The 24,315-nt window shown below is 44.3% G+C and overlaps 1 protein-coding gene across 1 annotated transcript; it reads right to left on the bottom strand.

Moving 5' to 3' along the window:
• Positions 1–1,277: 1,277 nt before the first annotated feature.
• Positions 1,278–23,114, bottom strand: LOC147891395 (digalactosyldiacylglycerol synthase 2, chloroplastic-like). Its single transcript, XM_087389478.1, has 7 exons — positions 21,737–23,114; positions 17,049–17,081; positions 5,504–5,606; positions 3,792–4,282; positions 2,520–2,786; positions 2,014–2,363; positions 1,278–1,920 (listed from the first exon to the last, which is right to left on the bottom strand). Exons 1-7 carry the CDS (start codon positions 22,454–22,456, stop codon positions 1,404–1,406), a joined length of 2,481 nt encoding a protein of 826 aa, XP_087245604.1. The 5' UTR covers positions 22,457–23,114; the 3' UTR covers positions 1,278–1,403.
• Positions 23,115–24,315: the final 1,201 nt, after the last annotated feature.

Raw genomic sequence — 24,315 nt, 5'->3', positions numbered from 1 at the left:
GACGGCTGAACATCCTGGCAACGACGCAATGCACACGGCAACTGGTCAACCCGAGCGAATCCCCTTACCAGCAGCAGATCTAACTGCGATGGTGATAGGCGAAGCAGGAGGTGGAATGGTCGATGCGACTGGCACAATGGGGCGAGCAGAGATGGTGCACCGCACAGGCTGCACAGAGGTGACGCATGGTGACTGCGTACTAGGCGTAGGTGTCGGATGTTGATGGACGTGGATGGGAGGCTATGACGGCTGACGGGCTGAGGGCCTGAGCGACCGAGTGGATTCAGGATTTGAGTGGAGAGACCGAGTGGCTGAGGGCCTGAGCGACTAAGTGGTTTTATGGACGAAGCGTCTCCTGGTGCTGGTCTCAATGAACGACTAACGATGACCCAAAACCAGCTGTGCTGTTCATGACGAACGACGACCCAAGCCTGGCTGTTGTTCGTGACTGCTTGGGGAGGCTAGTCGTTGAAGCCAGTGCCTATTGGTCTGCTGCACGTAACTAGGATGAAGGATGAATGGTGCCAGGGTCGGAGCTCTGATACCAATGTAATGAAGGGGGCAGGGGCTGAATTGGTGAAGGGCCAGAGATGGCAGGAAAGAGGGAAGAGAGGGCAGAGGAAAGAGGAGAGAGAGAGAGAGAGCGAGAGAGAGAGGAGGGAAAGGGGTAGAGGGAGAGGAAGAGAGAGAGAAAAGGAGTGAGGGGAAGAGAGATAGAGAGAGAGTGTAGGTAGTACGTAAGAGGAAGGAGTAGATAGGATTAGATGTCACATCAAAAGGTGTCCTTGAACATGAGAGGATGGGACTTATATAGTATTCCTAACCCCTGTATCTTGCAAACACCCCAAACACTAATTATCCTAACCCCAAATACTAATCTTGCAAACACCCCAAATAATAATTTTACTAACCCCCACTAACTTGACCCACTTTTGGCCTTCATTACAACCATAAGTTAGAGCAGAGATGCACACGAACCAGAAAAACACGTTTAGAGTGCTTAGTTGCTTAGTTGCCACATGACTATCATCCCCTCTACCTAGTGCAAATCTAGTGCTCCCCCTTGCCGAACTATGCCCCTCGGCTCACCTTTCCAAACCCCTACCTCACCCTCCAAAAAAAAAAGAGCTTGCCCTTCTTGTAGAATATAGGGATGTGCTCAAGAGACTCAACTAGAGTTGGACTTGGCATATTTACGTTTCTTTTTGCATGCTCTTAAGGTACGAGAACAGGCCTAACTCGTCAAAAAGAAAATACTTTCTATAACTTAACCGTGCTTAAAGAGAGGCCTATGATATGATACATACAAAGGAGTGCAATGTGCAGTCCTCGCTTTTGTAAGACGAAGACCCTAACTATGGCACAAATCTGATAGAAGCAAGGTATGAATCAAACTACCAAGTTTAGTACAGGTCATTGTGCATTGATGATAAGGAAAGGCCAAGGTCTCTTCGCTGCTCTTCGTCCATGTGAATTGTGCCTGGTATTGCCCCAGATACCAAACGTGCCACCTCAATGCCAGATAAACAATAATGAGCCAGAAACATCCCGTAGTCAACAACATCACTTACTTTAGACAGGGAAGCTCGCAAAGGACGTCTTTTTCCCTGTGTATAAACCCTATTACCTCTTGGAGGAAGCTTGTCCAAATCAGTAGACTCCAAAAAGCGTTCGGTAGCAGCTTCCCATGACAGCAGATGCTGTTGATTTGACGAGAGAGGAATAGGCTCGCAATTGATAGCTTGCTTCACTTTCTCCACAAACTCTTTGCTTGTTCTGTACATTAAGCAATTTGGAAAAGATTTGAAAAACTCGTTCGATGGGTGATCCACGCAGACCACAATCTTCCCCATGGCAAGAGCCTCAGCTGTAGTTGTACAGACTACATCGCTGACACTAGGATTTATAAAAACTTTGTAGCTGCCCATGCCAAAACCACAAAGTCAATAGTGCCTCAACTGGATCAATACGTTGAGAAGTCATTATTATTAACAAGAACTACTTTGCACTTACCATTGTAATGAACCATCTGCATGGTCCCTCCCCTGGTGAAATCTGATGCTTAAGCCACATTTTTCCGCTTCTGCTTTGACTGCAGCAGAATCCTCCCCATTTCCAAACACATCCAACTGCAGTCCCTGAAGATCCTCTTTATGTTGTGCCCAAAGGTCAAGAAGCTCCCTATAGCCCTTCCCCCAAACCATCTTCCCAAGGAAATATGCTCCATGAGTAAAAGTCTGGTTTCCTTTGTTTTTTTCTGCTGATACAATTTGACCAATTTCAAGGAACTTTGGACTTACTCCATGAATGTTACATATGATAGACTTCGGCAGTTTCTGAGTGGCTGCTGACAATCGTACAACCTGCTCAAGTAATTGAGGTATTAGAAAAAATGGAAATTTGAAAATAATTTAGTTCTCCTTTCAATCTCCACTGAAGGTTGTAACTGGAAAAGAATAAACTACTGCTACATGGTCTTAACCTTACTTTGTGGCTTCTTTGCAAAAAAAAAACCTTACTTTGTGGCAATATATATTGGTCACCCAATTGTTCACATACTTCAACAAGAAAGCTTGGAAAGGGCCATTTTTCTCCCTCTTGACATATTCCAAATAATTAGTATGGACAACCCCAACAACATGCTGGAACTTCCGAGTCCATCGAGTTCCATGATGGTACCATGTGAGATGCTCTGGCTCCTCAAGGACAGCAATGTCAGCTTCTTTATCGGGAATAAACTGTGAAATATCATCAACTGCAAGGATGCTCCTCTTCCCCTCAGAAAACTGCACCCAAGTGCCACAACAGTAAAAAAATGAACAAGCAAGAGACCCGTGGGCTTTAACAATGCATGACAAATGTGTTCAGTGTAGATATGCAATTGATCCTTGTTTTGGGTGCAAGTTAGTACAATATCACATTGACGACTGATGTATAAATGTCTTTATCATCATTGCTCTGACAAGAAAACTTGGTGTGAAACACTACAGAACACCATAAAGACAAGAGTCGGCATCTCTTTTCTTGTTCAGATGGATATCGGATTTGGGTAGCCAATGCTGCCTTGATGTGGCCTTACAAAGGTAGTGCCTTGACCAAGTATTATTAGCCAGCTCAGATCACAACAGCAGCCTACATCCTCAAATAGATTACCAGACCTAAAAGTTCACGTCTTACTGCCAGAAACCTTTGCATGTCCAAATATGAAAACATATATATATATATATATATATATATATATATATATATATATATATATATATATATATATATATATATATATATATATATATATATATATATACCTTTGTAAGACTAGAATAAGTCCTACAATCATGCATGTTACTGTCATAGTGCATTCAAAATCCCAAGGTCACCCACACCTAGCTTTTTAGTTTGCCCCAACTGAACTTTTTCGATGCTAGTGGCCGTAAAAATTCAGACCTAAAATCTCATATACCATTACTGTGGCAAGCTTTTGCATGTCAAAATATCAAACATCATACTGTCAAAAATACAATGCATCAACACCAACAGCCCAAACAGTCCTAGCCCTGAATTTTTAAAGCCAACTTGACCTTTATGTATGCTAGTGGCCCTAGCAAAAAATGGAGTGCCTGTGAAAAAATCTTATTTGTGATTTAGCAATTGGTGGCTGGTAAGAATCTCTTCTTTAACTTGCTTTTGAAGCTTGAATATTTTCAACTGAAGCTAAGTCATCTTGAGATAGATTAACTCTAAAAGCAAGAAACCAAGACATATCTGCCAAGATTGGGAAAAATCAACCATACCTTTCCAGGATAAAATACAATCTTGAAATCTGGCTCAAAGCTGATTCTTGAATGCAACCACTCTCTGATATATTCCTCCTGATCTTGTGGGGAGTCGAATGTCATTTGATTTGGATATACTAGCTCTTGATCTTTCTTCACAAGCCAAGGAAGAAGTAATGTCACTTTCTGTTTCCCATTTTTTGCTAAATAAGCTGCACGGAAAAGAGGATTTACTGCAGTTCCAGTCATCCAAGGCAAACTTGCTGTTGTCACAATTGCAATATTCCTTCCACCTTGAACTTGTGCTTCTTTTGCTAATGCATTCTGTCCCCAAACATCATCGTGGTACCTATACCCAGTGCTTTTTAGCACATTGGCTATTCTGAGATCCAATTCATTGGCAGCTTTGCCAGCTTCTTTTGAGAGCGTCAATACATCATTGTCAACTGACAATGACTGATCATGATGCTTCCAACTTCGAAGTGCAGCACAAATTTTCTTTGAAAAACCTGCTTCAGAGATTAATGACATCAAGATAGTTGAAAATAGCATCTATTCAGATTGTTACAAGAGAATGTCAACCTGCCACAATGTAAGGCTCAGTCTGCATAAGAACAGACAATGAAAAGAGCAAAATGAGAGAAGCAAATAGCAAACCAGTGAGAGAATTCGAAGCTCGTATCAAGACATAATAGAACTTGGCTTGGAGATTTGTATGCCTAAATATTATTGTATAGTATATCACATGTCTTCCGGTAGTTACAACTGAAGCTACAAGTAACACTACTGAATGTTGGAAACCAGAGCAACAAGAACAACTTCAAATGTATCTTCTATGTGCCCTGCAGAATAGAGCATTTATGAACTTACATTGCACAAGAGAAAATGCACATTCCCACAAACTTCCTTTACAGATCTTAATACATATGCGGCATGCGGATGCTATTGCTACAACCAACCCACATCATAACTGGTACGTGTGCATGCTATTCATCACCTTACAAGCAGGGAATAAATTTCAGTAAAATGAATGGAAGTAATATTAAGATTGCAATGCAAGACAAACTTAAAGAAATACAATGATTGACTGAAGTCCACAACATAGATCTGTCAAAGCATTTAAAGCCTTCCTCTTTCAGCATGGATGCATATCTCCACACACCTTCCACTCATACAACAGCCTCCTTAAAGACATGTCTGCACAGTGTATTTAAGTGAAGGATGCACACCATTCAAAAGCATATACAAGGAATATAGAGTAAATCAAAGTATAAGAAATAAGCAGCAGACACAACGTTGTGTGTTGAAAGCCACTAATGCAGCACGTGATTGTGATGGACAGTAAAGGATGAAAGAATGCTCCACAGCACCATAACCCCATAATCACATCAAAACTCTGAGAAGACTAGTAAAAAACACCTCCATAACCTGTAGATATCTACCTAGTCTAATAAAAGGCATATAAACGTGTGGAATAAATATTTATATTTGTGAGAGCCATCTCATCCAGACATGAAATCAACGACCTTCAAATATTTGCTCCTTAAAGGAGTAGAGAGGACGAAACTTCATTGAAATTACAGTCCTGACCTTATTCCCAACATACAATGCAAACCTTAAGCAGGAAAAGATCGCAAGAAAAGTTGTTAAAACTTAAGAAGCACACAGATAGCGCCTCACCACAAAATTCAAGAACCAATGTATGTCCCGTAATACCAAACACCAATTACCTTTTTGAACTCCAAGCTGATCTAGAAGTGGTTCAGATTGCCTGATTAAGCTTTCCAATAGCTGAGGAACATCCAAAGGAGCAACGTCATGTCCAACATGTCCCTGAACATTGTTGAAATGAACGTTATGAATATTAGAGCTTTTAAGTGATATGAAAGATTACAGAACGTCTTTAGCAAAGTCAATTTACAAGCTGAAATCTGAAAGAGCGAAAAAAATAGCAAATAGGCATCATATGGCAGGCAGTAGGTGCACACACAGATGATAAGAGGTATTCAACCATACATATGTTGGGGTAAAGGCACATTGCCACCCTTTAAATGTTACGACTGCTATGATTGTCCTAAGACAGTCATAGGTGAATACCTAATCCTAATAAAACTTTTGAGTTTGTGGTGTGGCTCAAGGCATTCTTACACACCCACACTCCTTGTGTCACCCTCTCCTACTGTTCCACTCCCCCCTTTCCCTCACAAGTGGTATTAGAGCCTTCCTCTCCCTCTCACTCCGGTCTACCCCTCCCTCTCCCCTCGGGCCTCGTGCCCTCTGTCAGCAGGTGCGCGAGCAGGGCGCAGAAGCTCCAAAGCGGGCACAGCCAGCGCGCGCAGCGCGCAGGAGCAGCCGCGCGCAGCAGGTGCGCGAGCAGCAGCTAGCTGCTGCTAGCTGCTACCAGCAACCGGCGGCCGCAGCCTACTAGGCGGCCACAGCCAGCCGACCGGCTGCAAGGCAGCGACCAGCCGCGACAGGCAGCCGGCCGTGCAGCTGTTAGCTGTCGGGTCGTGTGACCAGCAGCAGCCGGCTGGACACAGGCAGCCGACCTCCATCAGCGGACGCATGCACGTACAGGTACAGCCGTACCGGCTGTACCCTCAGCCAAGGGAATTTCGACATTTTTTTTTTTTGGGGGATCCGTGCCCTCGCAGGTACAGAAGGTACAGCTACACAGGCACAAACAGACTTTGTTTAGGGAAGAAGGAAAAAGGGAGTGCTCTTTTACATGGTACTTGCAAGTACACGCAGGTACAGAAGTACAACGAGGTTTTTTTTTAATGCATTCCCGGAATTTTCAGTTTTAAAACTGTGTGCTTGAGGTACAGCAAGTACACTCGTGTCCCTCGTGCTTGAGGTGACTAGTGCCACAGTGTGTGGTGGTTGCACAATTATTTTGTTTCGGGAAGGTCAGATGCCTTAATTTGCAGAGGGCTTTTATGCTTTTGCTGAGTCCAAATCTCAGTTTTCGGGTGACAATTTCAAAGGGCTTTTGCCTGGAAGTGTATGCAGTGTATGCCTTGAGGCAGTGTGGAGCCAGGGTGCCCACATTGGTCTCGTTTTCCGCATTGTATAAGTGACATTTCTTTGCAGGTCACATTTTGTGTACGGCACTTAGAAAATCTCAGTTGAGCCACGCTTGGCCAGGGCGCATCGAGTTTACTCGGTCCCTAACTGTCCATCGTTGACAGTGCTCTTTTCGGTGTTTGTACGTTGGGATCTGTGTTGCTACTGTGCACACAGGCAGTTTATGCATTACATTGTCAGGTGAAAGTGCCAGGAGAGCGCTGAATTTTGTATGCTACCTCATTGTTGAGGGTGTTTATCACTTGGTACAGGTGTCAAATCAAGGGGCTTTTGCCCAGATTTTGCTTGTGAGCACTTGAGTTATTGTTTGAGAACTTCAAATGCCTTTTATCCCCTTGGCAGAAGGGTGATTGCTTGGGATTTGTCCCATGCTTTGTTGCAGGTTTGTGACAGGCTGAGGTGTTTGGATCTTTTTTTTCAGTGGACAAATCAGTGTATGCCAAGTGGTTTATGCATATAAAATCAGTGCAATACCTCATCTGAGGTGGGAGAAGTGTCCAGGACAGCAGTGTTTTGTGCTTCGTCAGATAATGATGCACTGATAAAACACTTGTGGAACAGCTGCAGCATTCTGTAGTTACTGTTTTATGCCTATTTGAGCACGGTACAGTGTGTCAGAAGGTACAGTGACTGGAGGGAAAATTTTTCTGTTTTGCTGCAGGATTTTTTGACAGTAAAAAACAGCACTATTGTGAGTGCTCCTGGCTCTTGATAGAGCAGGTTTTCTGAGAAATCAGAATTTTATTTAGTCATTTTTTACTTACAGGGAGTCAGGCACTTTCCTTGTCTGATATGGCATCAGGGGGAAGTGAATCCTCAATACTGAACATAAAGAAATTGGAAGGGGCACACAATTATGCATTATGGGCAGAACAATGTTTGAATGTACTTCTGCTAAAGAAGATTTCTAAGCCCATAAGGTTGAAGGGTGTCAAGCCATCTGGGATGGCAGATGATGAGTGGGAGGAGCTTGATTTGTCCGCAAGGGCGGCTATCATGCTTACTCTCACTGATTCTCTTGTGTTCAATGTTCAGGCAGAAAAGACCTCTTATGGCCTATGGCAGAGGCTAGAAGAGTTGTATGCCCAAAAGAGCTCAGCCAGTAAGGTTTATTGGTTGAAGAAGCTTGCCAACCTTCGCATGAAGGAAGGTACAGCTATGACCTCACACTTGAGTGAGTTCAATGCCATCTTTACTCAGCTTATTGCACAGGGTTTGAATTTGGACGAGGAGTTCAAGGCTGCATTTTTGCTGTGTACCCTCCCTGAGAGTTGGGACACTTTTAAGACAACTCTGTCTAATTCAAATATCACTCTTATGTATGTTGATGTGGAGAGCTCTCTTCTCATGGAGGAGATGAGCAGGAAGAACAATATGGGCAGCAAGTCTTCCAATGCTTTGCAGGTGCAGGAAAGAGGTAGGACTTCGCAGAAGGGGAGATCTGCTGGCAAGTCCAAATCCCGCAGTCAGTCCCGTGGCAAAAAGGATATTGAATGCTTTTACTGTGGCAAGAATGAACATGTGAAGTCTAAGTGCTTCAAGTTTATACGGGATCAGAAAGCCAAGAAGGCTGAGGCAAAGGATGCAGGCAGTGGAAGCAAAGGCAAAGGCAAGGCCAAGGGAGATGACACTGATGCAGTGAATGTTGCAGCAGAGGACAGTGACAGTGACGGACATGATGTATTATGTTCTTCTGCTGTAATTGCACATACATTGGTTGTTGATGGCCATGACATGCACACCTGGCTCTTGGATTCAGGTGCTTCTTTTCATGTTACACCTCATAGGGAGTGGTTTACTTCCTACACAGGTACTCATGGAGTTGTTCACCTTGGGAACAACTATGCATGTCAGATTGCAGGGATTGCCGTATACAGATAGTATTCCCTGACGGATGCATATTTATGCTTAATGGTGTTCGCCATGTGCCGCAAATCAAGAAAAATCTGATTAGCACTGGCTTATTGGATGACAGTGGTTACCACACCACATTTAAGGATTCCAAATGGGTAATTACTGATGGCCAGGTTGTAGTGGCTGAGGGTTATAAGAGTGATACCTTGTACCCTCTTTATGTTTCCAGTGTAGGTAATCATGTTGTTGCCATAACCGAGCTGCCGAAGGTTTCATTGTGGCATAGCCGGTTGGGACACATGTTCGTTAAAGGAATGCAAGAACTGTCACGTTTGGGTTATCTGCCATCTCTTTCATTTTCAGATTTGCCTACTTCTGATCATTGCATTTTTGGAAAGCATTCTATGACTCCTCATAAGAGGAGAACTCCCCAGAATAGAGCACCACTTAATCTAGTGCACACTGATTTGTGTGAGATGCCACAGCTATCACTAGGGGGTGCAAAGTATTTCATTACTTTTATTGATGATGCCACACGCAAAGTGTGGGTCTATTTCTTGAAGCATAAGAGCGATGCCTTAGATGCTTTCAAGAAGTTTGTCGCTCAGGTTGAGAATCGGACAGGATGCAGGCTGAAATGCCTCAGATCCGATAATGGGGGTGAGTATGTGTCACATGCTTTTGTACAGTTATGCGAAGCTAAGGGCATTAAACAGGAACTCACAGCCCCTCATAATGCATCTCAAAATGGTGTGAGTGAGCGAATGAATCGGACTATCCAGGAGAAAGTTCGATGTATGTTGTCTTATGCTGCATTGCCCCATGGCTTTTGGGCAGAAGCCGTGCAAACAGCAGTTCACCTAATTAACAGGTCGCCGAACAAGGCTTTGGAGCTGAAAGTGCCAGAGGAGGTGTGGTCTGGCAAGCCACCTTCATATAAGCACTTACGTGTGTTTGGCTGCGAGTGCTTTGCTCATGTACGCAAAGAACTGCGCACCAAACTGGAACCAAAGTCTTTCAGATGCATCTTCATGGGTTACGGTGACGAAGGTGAAATGGGGTACAGGTTATGGGATCCTGTCAAACGGAAGATTATACGCAGCAATGAAGTCATCTTTAAAGAGGATAGTGTACACAAAGAACCCATGCAACCTGTGGAATACAGGAGGGTTGTTTATGATGATGTCGGACAGCAAAGAATGCCCATTAATATGCAGCAGCAGGCTGCTGTAAATAACCCTGTTCATGAGGGTATACAGGCTGAAAATCAGCCAGACAATTTTGCCAATGATGCACCACTGGATATGCCAGCAAATGGCGCTGTAGGACAGCCAAATATGGTGGTACAGCCACCCGTCATGCATGATGAACAGGCTAGACAGCAGCCTAATACGGAGCATTTTGTTAGGAGGAGCACCCGTGTACAACGGCCTCCTGACAGGTTTGTTCCAGGAGCCAATAATGTGGCTGATTTTATCATGCTGACAGATTGTGGTGAGCCTTCCAGCTTCAAGGAAGCTATGGGAAGAACAGAGAAAAGGAAGTGGGAGAAAGCCATGCAATCAGAAATGGACTCCCTACTTCAAAATGATACATGGGACTTGGTGCAGCTACCTGCAGGCAGAAAGGTTTTGCCATGCAAGTGGGTTTACAAAGTCAAAGTGGATTCAAATGCTTTACCGAGGTATAAGGCCAGATTGGTTGCCAAGGGATTTAAGCAGGAGAAGGGCATTGACTTTGATGAGATCTTTTCCCCTGTAGTCAAGATGACTACTTTGAGAGCAGTATTAGCTCTTGTTGCTCATGAGGACATGGATTTATGTCAGATGGATGTGAAGACTGCTTTTCTTCACGGAGATCTCCATGATGAGATCTACATGAGTCAGCCAGAGGGATATGCTGTTAAAGGGAAAGAGCAGCTTGTGTGTAAGCTCAAGAGGAGCTTGTATGGACTCAAGCAGGCGCCAAGAGAATGGTACAAGAAGTTTGATGCCTTCATGCAGTCCCAAGGGTATCATAGGTGTGAGACCGACCACTGCTTGTACACCAAACGGGCAAAGGATGGCAGTTTGATGCTACTCATTCTATATGTGGATGACATGCTGATTGCCAGCAAATCTCAGCACGAGATTATTGCTTTGAAGAAGCAACTACATAAGTCTTTTGACATGAAAGACTTGGGTGATGCAAATCACATACTGGGTATGCGGATTACTCGTGACAGGTCTAAGGGACTTTTGTTTCTGTCACAGGAAGAGTACATTGGCAAAGTACTGCAGAGGTTTAACATGGAGGGGGGGAAGTCTATTAGTACCCCGTTGCCTCCTCATTTAAAACTCAGCAGTAAGGACAGCCCCAGATCAGATGATGATAAGGCTGAGATGGCCAAGGTTCCGTATGCATCTGCAGTTGGTTCTTTGAAGCCATGGTTGCCACTCGTCCGGATATTGCTTTTGCGGTGGAAGTCATCAGCAGGTATATGGCAAATCCAGGCAAGCGGCACTGGGAAGCACTGAAAGGCGTCTTGAGGTATCTCAAGGGTACCAAAGACTTGTGCATATGCTATGGTAGGCAGGATGCATTGGTGCATGGTTTTACAGATTCAGACTATGCAGGGAATGCAGATAACCGGAAGTCTACTACCGGTTATATTTTCACATTTGCAGAAGGTGCTATATCATGGGTGTCTCGGTTGCAGAAATGCATTGCACTGTCAACCACTGAAGCTGAATATGTTGCAGCCACTGAGGCTTGCAAGGAAGCAATATGGCTTACTCGGCTGGTGGGAGATTTGGGCATTACAGGAGATATGCCAGTCTTGCATTGTGATAGTCAGAGTGCTATCATGTTGGCAAAGAATCCGGTCTTTCATCAGAAGACCAAGCACATAGATGTGAAATACCATTTCATCAGGGAGGTACTAGAAGACAAGCGGCTTGAGCTTGTGAAGGTGCATACTGATGATAATCCTGCAGATTTGCTCACTAAGAGCTTGCCTACAGAGCGGTTTGCACATTGTCGCCGCATCATGGGATTAGGATGAGACCATTCTTATGTTATGGTCTTGTATACAGTAACTGTATATTGCTGTAATTTTTATTCTTTTCTCCCCTTTAGGCACATTGGCCTTTAGGTGGGAGGTTGTTGGGGTAAAGGCACATTGCCACCCTTTAAATGTTACGACTACTATGACTGTCCTAAGACAGTCATAGGGTGAATACCTAATCCTAATAAAACTTTTGAGTTTGTGGTGTGGCTCAAGGCATTCTTACACACCCACACTCCTTGTGTCACCCTCTCCTACTGTTCCACTCCCCCCTTTCCCTCACAACATACAGCCATGACAGCATGCTAGATTACCCGAAGGAATACAAGAGACGGTTAAAATGGACAATTCCCCCGCCAATAGGTGCATTTTATCATCACAGTCAATACAGATCAGAGATGTTAAGTTGTATTAAACAAAATTTGCAGAGGTCATGTCACAAAGATACCAGAATTATGGGCAAAGAAATCAGGCCTCATACGGCAGGCAGCAGACAATGATAAGAGATTCAAATGGTCATTTGAAACTTCTTCAAGAGAAATGTTGCTCAAAATTAATTACATGTACAGGACAGCATTGAGAATCTGCTAGAGCATTCCAAAAAGGACCAAAGAGGATACTTAAAGGGTCACTCAACTGCCATCAGGTGTGTTCTATCATCACGCAAGCTTCAAGAGTACAGAAGCCAGGGCAAGTTCAACTAGCAGGAAGGCAGCCTTGATATCTCCTGTTTTCTCTGCCAGCACAATTTGGAACTATTGAAAGGAATTGGACCATGTAGATATACATGACTTGGCAATTCCAAGAGATGGTTTTAGCCAGATTCCACAGATTATCTCTTCTTCTCGTCACCCTTAGCAGAGCAATATTCCGAAGAGATGCCATGCAATAACTCCATCAGCTTGATTTATGGAAGAAGGTGCTTATTTCTTTTTATACAGGAACACAACTTAGATGGCAGAGACTGCAGAAAGTCAGATAAATTGATTTCAGGTCATACTTTCTGGTCTCTTGCTTTTGGCACTAGATTTCAGTTTCAGATTCTTTTCTCCTCCTAGTTGTTGGACATGCCATCATACTTCCTCTAGAGTACTTTTGATTGGTAGACATGAGGTTAATCTTATCAACTTTTATGTCCCAATGATCAAGGGGAACGTATCTTGGAAGGAGCTTTTATCCAGAGCCCCCATTGTAGACTCCTAGATTATTGGGTTTACTTCAACATGGTGGAGTTACTCTATGATAAAAAAGAGGGAAGAGAAGGAGGCCTGCAGTTTCAATTCAGTAGGAGAGGCTCTTGGACAGATGATGCTTTTCATGCTATGCCTTCCTCTTGCCTATTTTTTGGTCGAATGAGAGACATCACATGCACATTATGCTCGCATTGACAGATTTTATGTTGATGACTGGACATCGAATAGAGAGAGAACTTTTTGCGTTGCCTGGGCTTCACTTTGGATCACTTTTCGGTGGTCTTGACAGTTTTTGAGCCACGAATGCATGCCCATTTTGCCAAATATCAGGATTCTAGATGCCTTGTATGCAGAGAAGGGCCCTTCATCACTCCATCGCTAGTCCCAGCCTCCAGGAGACATGCAACACAAGACTGGTTGGTATACATCAGTAGTACGTAGCCCTAAGTGTTTCTCGGTAGTAAGTAGCCCTAAGTGTTTCTCAATAGTAACTAGCCCTAAGTGTTTCTCAGATTGGCATACATAGTATGCAGAGAAAGGCCCTTCATCACTCCACAGCTAGTACCGAGAGACATGTGACATGAGATTGGTATATATCAGTAGTAAGTAGCCCTAGTGTTTCTCAGCTGGTTGACTCTACCAAGGTTTTATAGTCAGATCATGATGCAACCATACATATTGCTTTTTTATGCCTCCCTTCTTACTACAAACCCAATTACTCTTACGAGAGATGTTGCCAAGTAGAGGGTTTGATAGGTCATTCCAGATCTGGTGAAACTGGATATGAAGGTTTTCCTTGATGCACCTTTAATTCACTTCTGTTTTGTAAAGCATTTGGGACTCTCATGCTACGCTTAATACACTTACAGAGGGTCTTATCCAAAAGGGGAGGTGTATATTCAGTTACCTGAAGGAGGCCCATTCTCTCTTCGGTAATGCGGTATAAGATCTTGGCAAAGCCAATCAATTTGTGGCTGGTCCTTTCTCCCAAATCTTATTTATGATATGGTCGACTGAAAGGCCGATCAGAAATCTTTTATGGAGTGGGCTTCACAATTCAACAGATGCTACAGCCAGAGTGGCTTGGGAGACCTTGATTTTCCCAATGCAGCAAAGGGGCCTTAATATGATTGATCCATATCTATAGTGTAGGGATTTTGCTTCACAAATTTGTGGTTTGAGGACTTTTATCAAGGTAGGAACCTTGGAAAGATTTCCTTATTCAATGCATTGGGTCATGTAAATCCTACTATAGCAGGAGATAGATTGACTCACTCTCTCTCTTGCTCAACACTAACTTAACTGCTAGATGATGCACTCAATACACAAGTGATGTTGTGGATGTGAGTGAGAGAATCAGAGGGACAGAATATACAACTGAATGAATGAATGTCCAAAGGGCTGAATACAACTGTATGAAGGGCTGAAACCCTCACTCAAAACTGTAATGGAAAAGAGACTGTATAGAGGAGGTGAATCCTCACTGTAGAAATCCCTGTAGAGGCAAGGCCACACTGCTGGTCTGCTGCGGGATGTACTGCCCTGATCTTGGCCTGAGGAGCTGCTGAACTATGCCTCTGAAAGGCCCAAGGAGTGGATGAAGAATGCGGGCCAAGGGTTTGCCTTTCATAGGCCCCCTTGGGCCCCTAGATCAACTGACTGAGCAGCCGACTGGCTACTGCTGCATCGACTTGCCCCGGCTCTGTTTGCTGGCCCAAGACCTGTCTGCTAACGTGGCAGTCAATGCTGATTGCTAACGTCAACACTGACATCACCGCCTGCTGCTGCTGTGCTTGCACCTGCGTCGCTGCTGTGCTGGCAGTTAGCCAGCATGGCCATGGGCTGTGGATGCCCATGGCATGTTCTTCTGCTGAAACTCAAACTAGGGTAGGGAAAAAGCTGCCTTGTACAATGCAAGGAGGTCTGGATAATCTGTGAAAAATCCTCTTCCACCCATGGTGCTTCATGGGAGCCTCTATGTTTGAACTTGATTGCATACATGTGTTGTTGATTGCCTGCTCCTCTTTTGAACCGATGAAGTAAAATCTGCTCAGGTTCAACGACCTTGGCGTCGTCAACAATTTTAGGCTGCTCGACATCTGGTACTGTTGTAAGAGCCGGACCCACATACGGCTTGAGCCATGACACATGAAAAACTGGATGCATTGTCCATGTCGAAGGTAACTGCAACTTCATGGCCACATCGTTCACTACTTTTGATTATTGGAAAGGGACCAACGCTTCAATGAGAGAGCTTCGGGCACTACCTCCCAATCTTCTTAAGGTGTTTCTTCATGATCCAAAGATAGACCCACTACCCTTCCTTGTAACTCACGTCATGCCTACACCTGTTAGCTTGCGCTCGGTTCGTCTCCTAGGCTTCGGCAATGCGGTCCTTTACTGACTCCATGATCTGCTCATAGGTCTTTGTGATATGATTGGCCTCGTATACCTTCTCACATGTCCTCGTGAGAAGGGACTTGAATTTCTTGCCGAAAGCTGCTTCATACAAAATCTGAACCACGCTGGAACAATGGGTGTCGTTTAGAACCCCTTGAACTAGTGGTACATACTATTCCTAGCGGGATTAACCATCTGTAACATAGCACTGCAGAATGTTGTAGACTTCTAAGTTCTACCTCACCATCTAATTGTGGATGAAAACAGCTAGAGAAACTCAATTTGGTACCAAACGTATTGAACAGGGATCTCCAAAAATGATTGGTGAATTTGGAATCCCTGTCTAATACAATGATACGGGGCATGCCACCCATGGGATACCACCATCTAAGAAAAAGATGAATTGTGTCATGTGCGTCGATGGTACCTTAGAATGGAATTAAGCATGACAAATTTGCTAAACCTATCCACAATGGTTAGGCACATGGTGTTCCTGGTACTAATAGCTAGTGGAAGGTCTGTAACAAAATCCATGCTAATCTGCTAAGAAGGCTAATCAGAAATCTTAAAGGGCTGGAGTAATCCTGGTAGCTTCCTATGGGATACCTTCACATGCGGGAACACCTGGCAATGAGATACATACTGATGAACATCACTGCGTAAATATGGATAGAAAAAATTGAGTGCGATCTTCTCAAGAGTGCCTGCAACAACTTTGTGTTTGCCGGCTTGAGAATCGTGCATATCATAGAGGATGGTAGCACAATATGGGGTCAACAATCCTTTAAAGAACAACCACTGTCATGTATAGCATAGTCGCCAGATCGTGCATCCAGCATGACTTTGTACCAAGGTGTCTAGAAACCTAGCTCCATATGGTACTAGTTGCGCATCTCTGCTAGTGAGGACTCCTGTACTATGGAAATAGGTGTAAGTGTCACTTAGGATAGGGATTTGTTCTAGACCGAAGCATACAATTGGAAGATGAGTACCACGTTTCCCCTTTGAAGTTTACCTCATTACCAAGTTAGGAGGGGCCCTCTAAAGCCCTGGCCTCCTTGGGTTTGTTAGGCACATAACAAGGGCTCTTTTCTGAAGAGTAGCTAGATCACAGCCCCTTTCTAAATTAGAAGGACAAAGCTCGATTCTTGAACAAGAGTACCAACCCTTCAAAGAAAGCTACCATTGTAATTCATGAGCTACAAGCAATTTTCTTGGGAATGCTGCAAAAATGACTCTCCTTAAAATGCACTAGAAACAAGAGCTTTACACTTAGAAGAAAGGAACAGAAGAGATTGCATAGCCAAGATCCAGATAATGAAAGGTAAAATCAACTATTACACTTCAGCAATGGCTCCCTTTTGTTAAAGTCTCTGAAGCCAAATGAATGTTCTTAGGATACTACTAGGACCATACAAACATGAGGACGCCAATAATTTCACATTCCCGTATGCATCATTGGACGTTCGAAAAATCATATCCCCAAAACAAGCCTCGATGTGCTCCTTGAAATAATTGATTAAATGCTCTTAGCTCACTTAACAAGTTTTAAAACCGTCTGGTCCATTTTCCCATTCCTCTTGCCAATAATTCACATACGTCAAACAACCAGAAACTCTTGGGATTCCACATCCTGTATTGAAATAGAAAGAATACAATAACTACAAAAGAAGAAACACATAGCATGAAAGGTACCTTCTTGGAGCTTGCAATCACCATCGGTATGTTCTGCACATTAAAAACAATAATCCTCACATGAGTTTGCTGTTTGACATAAAGTAAGCATTTTCCAATTTCATTTTTCCAATACAAAAGAAACTCTCCTACAGCTACACAAGGTACTCGAATTTGAAAATATAGATATTTCTGCTGAAGCTCATCTATCAAAGAGCTGAAAAATGTTGAGTTTTAATCCTTTTTCCATGTGGAAACAAAGTGAAATATTTGGCCTCCATTATGCTCTCAAAGAATACAGTACATTGCTAAAAGCAGATATGAATGAGGGGACAGCACAAACAGATAGATATGCCTCGACGATCATTGCTAGGATGCACCCTGGATATGTACTTTAAGCCACAAATATGAGATCTTGCACATGAGGAATAGAGGAAGGGATCCTGGCCAGGCATTGCTCTACCAGCAAGACTGGAGATGAAGCGAAAAGGAATGCATCTAAGTCGAGAGCTTCAACCTGGACATAATGAAGGGAATAGAGAATGTCATATTAGGTGGCAACATTTAGGATTGAAAAAGAATACAGTCATGTGACCCTTGGAACCACACAAATCTGGGGTACTCGGAGGAGAAGATATGCCCTATCGCCAGTCCAAATGTAAAGCTGAATGGAGATAAACCAGAGGAAGGATCTCAGATTCCAGCACATCCGTGCCTCCCTCCAAAGCACTCCTACTCATTCTCTTGACCCTGCTTCACTGGGCTAAATCTCATAGGGGCCCCAAAAATAAGAGTAAATGTCCTACGTCCTGCTCAGAGGTTAGCACTCTCTTGGTATGCTATCACTATGGTGGCATACTTTCAAGGAAAGAGTTGGCCAAAAGGAATAGCACCAAGCATGACTCTCCATAGAAACACCTGTTGGCAAAGTGGAAGTTTGCAGGACCAGATCTGCTCTGCAATCTTTTACGCCACCATCTGGCATTATGATTGAAAGACCAAAGCTGATTCGGATGTTGCGATATCCAAGGAGGAGCCATCAAAACCTCGTACGAACCAGCCACTGAGATATCTCCAAGCCGCAAGGGGCCACCCTGGCAATGCAAGGACCAATCTGTAAGGCGAGACAAGAGCTCGAGCCTAGGCACTGGCAAAAAAGAATGAAGCATCCGAGAAAGATAATGCCAGAGGGGTCGATAGTGTATCCCCAATCCATACTGTCTGGCAGCCAAAGATAAAAATAACAACATACCATCATCATGAAGCACACCACCAACCAGAGTAGTGCCTTTGCAAGAAACGAAATACGAGCCCTTGGGTTTCTGTAAAGCAAGGGGTCGATCAAAGGCCTTCGACCATGCAGATCAGCATGCGAGGAGTTCCCAACCAGAGAGTCCCTACCATTCCATTTGAGATCAGAAAGAATCTCCTTCTAGGCCAATAGCATTGCAAAAACAACAGGAAAGCCTTTAACTGTACCGTCAATATAACCCAAAGTGAATTCCCATGGAGTGGGATGCCAATGCCCAAAGGCAGGAGAATTCAGCTGCAAAAGTAAGTGAGACATCATGGTAGCCCAAGGCTGATCCCCCTATAAAAATTGCCGTATTAATTTTCCCTTGTGAGCCAAAAGACGAATGTCAATATTCAAGATGTTTAAGCCGCCATGCATCCCACCAAAATGGATTGCAATTTGGAGTTGAACATGAAGAGGCCAAGTGGCTAACTTCCAATATTTTGGTTTCTTCCTGAGCTTGTGGCAAGTACCCAATCTATTTTCTGATGATTAGAGATGCTCCATCCCAAAGGATATCCGAGATGACAAGCAAGCTGGTTGGGCAAAACCATTTCCCCCGGCCACAAAGAACTATGCCAATTCTTAGCATGCAAAGGCAAAAGTTTGGACTTTTGAAAGTTTACCTGCAAACCAGCAGCTAGTCTATACAATATACCTAGATGAATCTGGGAACATTCCCAAACTCATCCTCCAACAACACAACGTAGTGCAGTTTCAATCTCATGATACTCACTCATAAGATTGAAAACCATAAACTCCATAACTTCAGCATCCATTTATACAAAGTCTTCGTATTGGGTTTTTGTCGGCACTCCGGAGGTGAAGGGCAGACTCAGCCATGATGAAGGCTAGCACTAAAGCTAGTCCATACAACATTAAAGCTTTCATGAGCTACGCAAGATCACTTATGGTGTTCATAGGAGTGAAAAACGAGTCGTCAACATAAGCTTGCGCAATCATGGGCTTTCTACCGTGTATTTGCTGACCATGCAAGACATCTATAGTCACACGATCAATATAGCAAAGCATGGGGGACGAGTAGCTATTGCATAAAGCAAAGCACTAAGAGGGCATCCTTGTCTCATTGATCGAGATAAAGTCCAATGATGAGAAACATCTCCCGATAAAATGCACGCAGCTTTGCTGTCATTGTAGAGGCAATAGATAACATTCTTCGTTCGATGCCCAAATCCTAAAGCATGCATGGTCTGCGAGATGAAATCCCGCTGCACAGTATCAAAAGCTTTGGCAATGTCCACTTGCAACAGGAGTACGTCCTGCTGCATATACTTTGCATATTCTACCCCAACATATGCATTTGCAATATTGTCAATGATATGCCCGTGAGGAATAAAGCCATATGCAGGCCATCATGCAGGAAACCTTTTATTCTCTCAGCGACCATTTTGGCAATCATCTTATAAATGACTGGCATAGGAGTAATAGGCCTCCAATCAGCAAATGATTCACAAAGAGGCTTCTTGGGAATCAATTTAACCAACCCTTTTTTCTAAGCATCTGGCATTTGCTGATTTTGCCAAGCTGAATTAATCATATGCAACAAAACATGCTTCAAGGCATCCCCGTAGGCCAGAAAGAACTCAACTGTATGGCCATCCCAATCTGGGGTCTTCCATTCACCACATGATTTCAAAGCATCAAGAAGTTCCCGTTCTGTAAAAGGAATCTCAAGCTGCAAAGCCTGGTCAGGAGCAATAATGGGAGACACATGTCATAATATATGTATATGTACCAAATGTATATGCATTTGGGACGTCCGTGCCTCCCTCCAAAGCACTCGTGCTCATTCTCTTGACCCTGCCTCACGCGGCTAAATCTCGCAGGAGAGTCATGTATATTTGAATCACTATCCAGCAGTGTCTCATTCACATGCTGTGATCTGGCACGCACCGGTGCAAACTGCTCAGTTGAACTGGACACTGGGACCTTAGACCTGAGAGAAGGGGCTTCACCTGTCTCTTCTTTAGCTTTCTGTCCAACAAACAAACAGCAGTCTGACGCCTCCTATTTCTTCTGGTACTACATCCAGCAACATGTCTACACTCTTTAGGAGGTATCTCACAGCCATATGTGGGACATGTGAGGTCCATGTTGCTGGGGTCGAGATGACAAGGAAACAATGCAGTCTGCCGAGGTCTCTCTAGGTATGGATTCTGTAAAGCCAAAAAATTTAATCCTTTGCAAGCAGAATCCGGTGCCAGAACCCCACATTCATGATCAGCTCAGTGAGGGGCATGTCTCTTAAGGCAATAGACTCATTAAAAGAGACTACATATTCTGTAATGACCCTACTTAAATAATGTCCGTAGTAAGGATAAGATCTGGGACCATTGCCACAGTATCTCCAGTTGGGCATGATTAGAAGGGCCCAAAAAATCATTTGAATGTATGTATCTAGCGCAAATGAGGCCTCTGCCTGCTGTCTCATCCCTAGCTGCAACCTGTGTCTAGGGCCTCGAAATGCATCTGAACAAGGGCCATGAATGATAACTTCATCCCAAAGCTGGGTGGGTTAAGGTGCCATAAATAATTGTTTCCAGGGCCCCACAGCATGTACTCTTTCATACGAAGCTCCATATCAAGTTTGACAAAGGAAAACCTCATCAAGCTCTATTGAGTTAACATTATGCTTTCATCTGATACAACTAACCACTGCAGAGCCCCTTCTATTGGTCCTGTGGGCTGAAACATTTGCGTGGCCCACCAGAGAGAAATTACTGGTGCTCGGAAGATAGATAGGCCCGTTGCAAAGGAAGTTTGGCTTGACAGATAAATGTTTATTGGATTACGCAGACCTTATGATGATGCAATGAACTTTCTCTCCTCGGCCAGATAAATAAGAGTAAATGTCCTGCGTCCTGCTAAGAGGTCAGAACTCTCTTGGTATGCTATCACTATGGTAGCATACTTTCGAGGATAGAGCAAGTCTCTTAACTTGTCCCTCAATCGGTAATTGCATCATATGAAGGACACAAAGGTAGCTTTGAAGGACCTGGGGAACCACTGTTGAAGGTCCATGTCGCAACAAACAGAGAGACATAAGACCAGCCAATCAAGGCTGACAGGCTTAACCAGTTCGGCGAAACGGACAGTCTCCAGACCAGTCATTGTGTACAGTGTGACGCCGGACAACAGCCTAGCGGACTCAGACAGTGCAGACTTTAGTGGACTCCTTTAGCGTAAAAGCCTGTGAAGATTCTTGTAACTGACAGTCTGGGTAGTCACTGAATAAAATTTTACTTGGTGATGTGATATGGTGTCGTGCGCTCTGAACTGGGATAAAATCTGAACTAAAGGAGGCTACAGATCGTAATCCCGAGCGCATTCCTTTACGCTAAAACTGTGCCCCCTCAATTTACATTTCCTTATTCAGTACAGATGAGAAGCATACCATGGTTCTTTTAGTGTTCTCGAAGAATTCGGTCTTTCTCAAGTTTTCAAAGAATTCTCTGGGACTCCTACTGACACCCGCGGTTGTTTCCAGTTCCATTAGGCTCACCCTCAAACGCCTTAAGGGTTCCCATTCCTCTACCGGATACGTTATCTTCCCTTTTCTAGAATTCTGCCATTCTTGTAGCGCAAGCTTCATTTCCTTCCAATCTACTAGAAACCTGAATTCCAAGCTATCAACCGCATGCTTTTTAGGTTGCTCCTCCGAGGTAGGATCCTTGATACAGGCTTTCCGCAGTGAGGACGGCTCGAGCTTACAGGTGGGAGGCTTCCAGAAAGCGACCTCTTTAATCTGTTTGTGCGCGTCCAGATTCAAATTCAGGGGGCTGCTCGCTGCAGATAAAGAGGGTATTAATGTCTTGGCAGCGAAGTCCTCTACTTGTGCAGACAAGGCGGTGAGGCTCCGGTTCTCCTTGACCTTGGAGAACAGAATTTCCGAGTTCTGAACGTTCCCAAGACTGAAAGACGTTTTTCTGAAGTTCTCCCATTCCCTGTTAAATGAACTGGCCAAATCGGTGAACGGAACCTTGAAAGACTGCATTCTTTGGCTCATTAGCTTGAGGTCGCGATCGGAATTTATTTGGGCTTCCAACCAGGTCTTAGGAAAGAAGGACACAGTCCGATCCGAGACAGACGCCGATTGCGGCCTTTTGCTCGCCATAGCGCATGGACACAAAGCCTTTGGGAAAGTCGATGAGGGTTCGAAGTAGAGTGCTTTTGCAGCAAATCAACGGGAGATTTGGATACGGCGTCGAATCCGTTCGGTGCAAAATCGGCGAGAGATGTATTTTGATGCGATCAACAAAGAGCGGTTTGCTGATATCAGATAATGGGAAACAGGCTGAATGGAGAGCGGTTTGCTGATGATAATGGGAAACAGGCTGAATGGGGGAAGATTTTGGTATTCCTTTGATAGTTGGGACGACGACGCTTCGTGCTACATTTTCTTGTGGAAGCGAGCTGCGCTGTCTGCCCACCAGCAGGCTTGTGGTGATTGCTGGATTCTGGTTTTCTTGTTGGGACGACGCCTCGTGAAGATCTTTGCTGTGTCCTCGTCCGTGGTCGCCCAATCGATTGGTTTGATGCAGATGGAGCTCCTTTCTCGAATTTTTCTCGATTAACTCAAGGATGCGGGATTTCTCGTGGTCGTGCTCTCGTTTGCGCTATGATCAATCTTGGGCAAGCTCCAGGAATTTGGTGCTTCTGTGTGGATTGCGGTTGAAGATTTTGAGATTGATGGGTGGGTGGTGCTCATGATCAGCGTCCACAACGCCCTGCGAAGGCAAATGGCATTCCAAGCATGCAAGAGTGCGCTCCATCGTTGAACGCAAGGCAACCTTAGCCACGCAAAGTTTTGAAATGATGATAATGATGAGCAAAAATGTGCAGAGTCCAGCAGCACCGCACAAACTGGGATTTCCATTCGAATATTCTTCATCATCACCCATCACATGATCACAAGGTGGCCACCGCCAAAGTCACTACGGGCACGACCTGTCCACCTTCACTGCGCCAACGACCCAGCAATCTCCCCGCCACTCTCCGCCAGAAGCTATCGCGTTCTTGTGCAAATGTCAGACTCCACTTTCATTTCAGCTTGTTGCGGCGGCGGACGGTGGAGCGAATCAGAGGCGACAGTAAAAGCTTCAACCCCGAAATGTCCTGTTGTAGAATGAAAATTCCCATCCCCAGCGGGGTGCTACAATGCTACACCTTCGGTGTGGCAGTCTGGTTGTCAGCCCGTGGGAACTAATACAACCTCATGCATTCACGCTAGAAATGAGCGTTTCTGCCCAACGCTCTCTAAGACATGTTTAGAGGACATTCCCACGTTGCTCAAACATTAACATGAACTTCGCTGCATGCAAATTGGGGATGTTGTTCCCCTATGTCAAGAGGAGGGCCATCTCCTTCCGTTTAATTCACTGAGGTTAACCGCTTGCAACAGGTTTACGTCTTCGTAGTCTATCTATGCACGGCTCTCAGGTAATTTCTCTATGCAACTCCACCGGTTGACGTCTCCTATTTCAATGGGCCTTCGAGAAGGGCGCTCAACATCAAGGTTTTCTCCGATGTTGACGGTAGGCCCTCTAGAGCCAACCGGCAAGGTGGATTTTGTGGACAACACCCATTCTAGACTCCCCACACAAGAAAACGTCTACGCGGGAATGTGCTCTTATCTTTGGAATGTTCCCAATCAAGTTTCTCGGCTTTGGAAAACAAGATAGGCTTGCTAGGAGTTCTCTCCATCTATTGTGGCAATCTCAAGTTCACAATTCACATTTCATAGGTGCAGATGATGCAAAAATCCTAGAACTCCTAACTCCTAGGTGCAAATGATGCAAAAATCCTAGAAGTCCTATTATCATGGCTAACAAACCCTTGAAGATAGGTAGACGGATTCACGAGGAGTCCTCCAAGAAAGGTAAATAGATCTCTTATTTTCTCTCCAAAGAGAAGGATTACACTTGAGTGGGAATGCTCTCTTATCTTGGGATGGTGATTGACTTTCACATGACT

The sequence above is a fragment of the Dipteris shenzhenensis genome, chromosome 18 (genome assembly GCF_047967505.1).
Source record: "Dipteris shenzhenensis isolate YYH24624 ecotype China chromosome 18, Dip_SZ_1.0, whole genome shotgun sequence".
In the NCBI taxonomy this organism is placed as follows: Eukaryota; Viridiplantae; Streptophyta; class Polypodiopsida; order Gleicheniales; family Dipteridaceae; genus Dipteris; species Dipteris shenzhenensis.
Note: the sequence above shows the minus strand (reverse complement) of the source record. Positions and strands in the feature narration are given on the sequence as shown.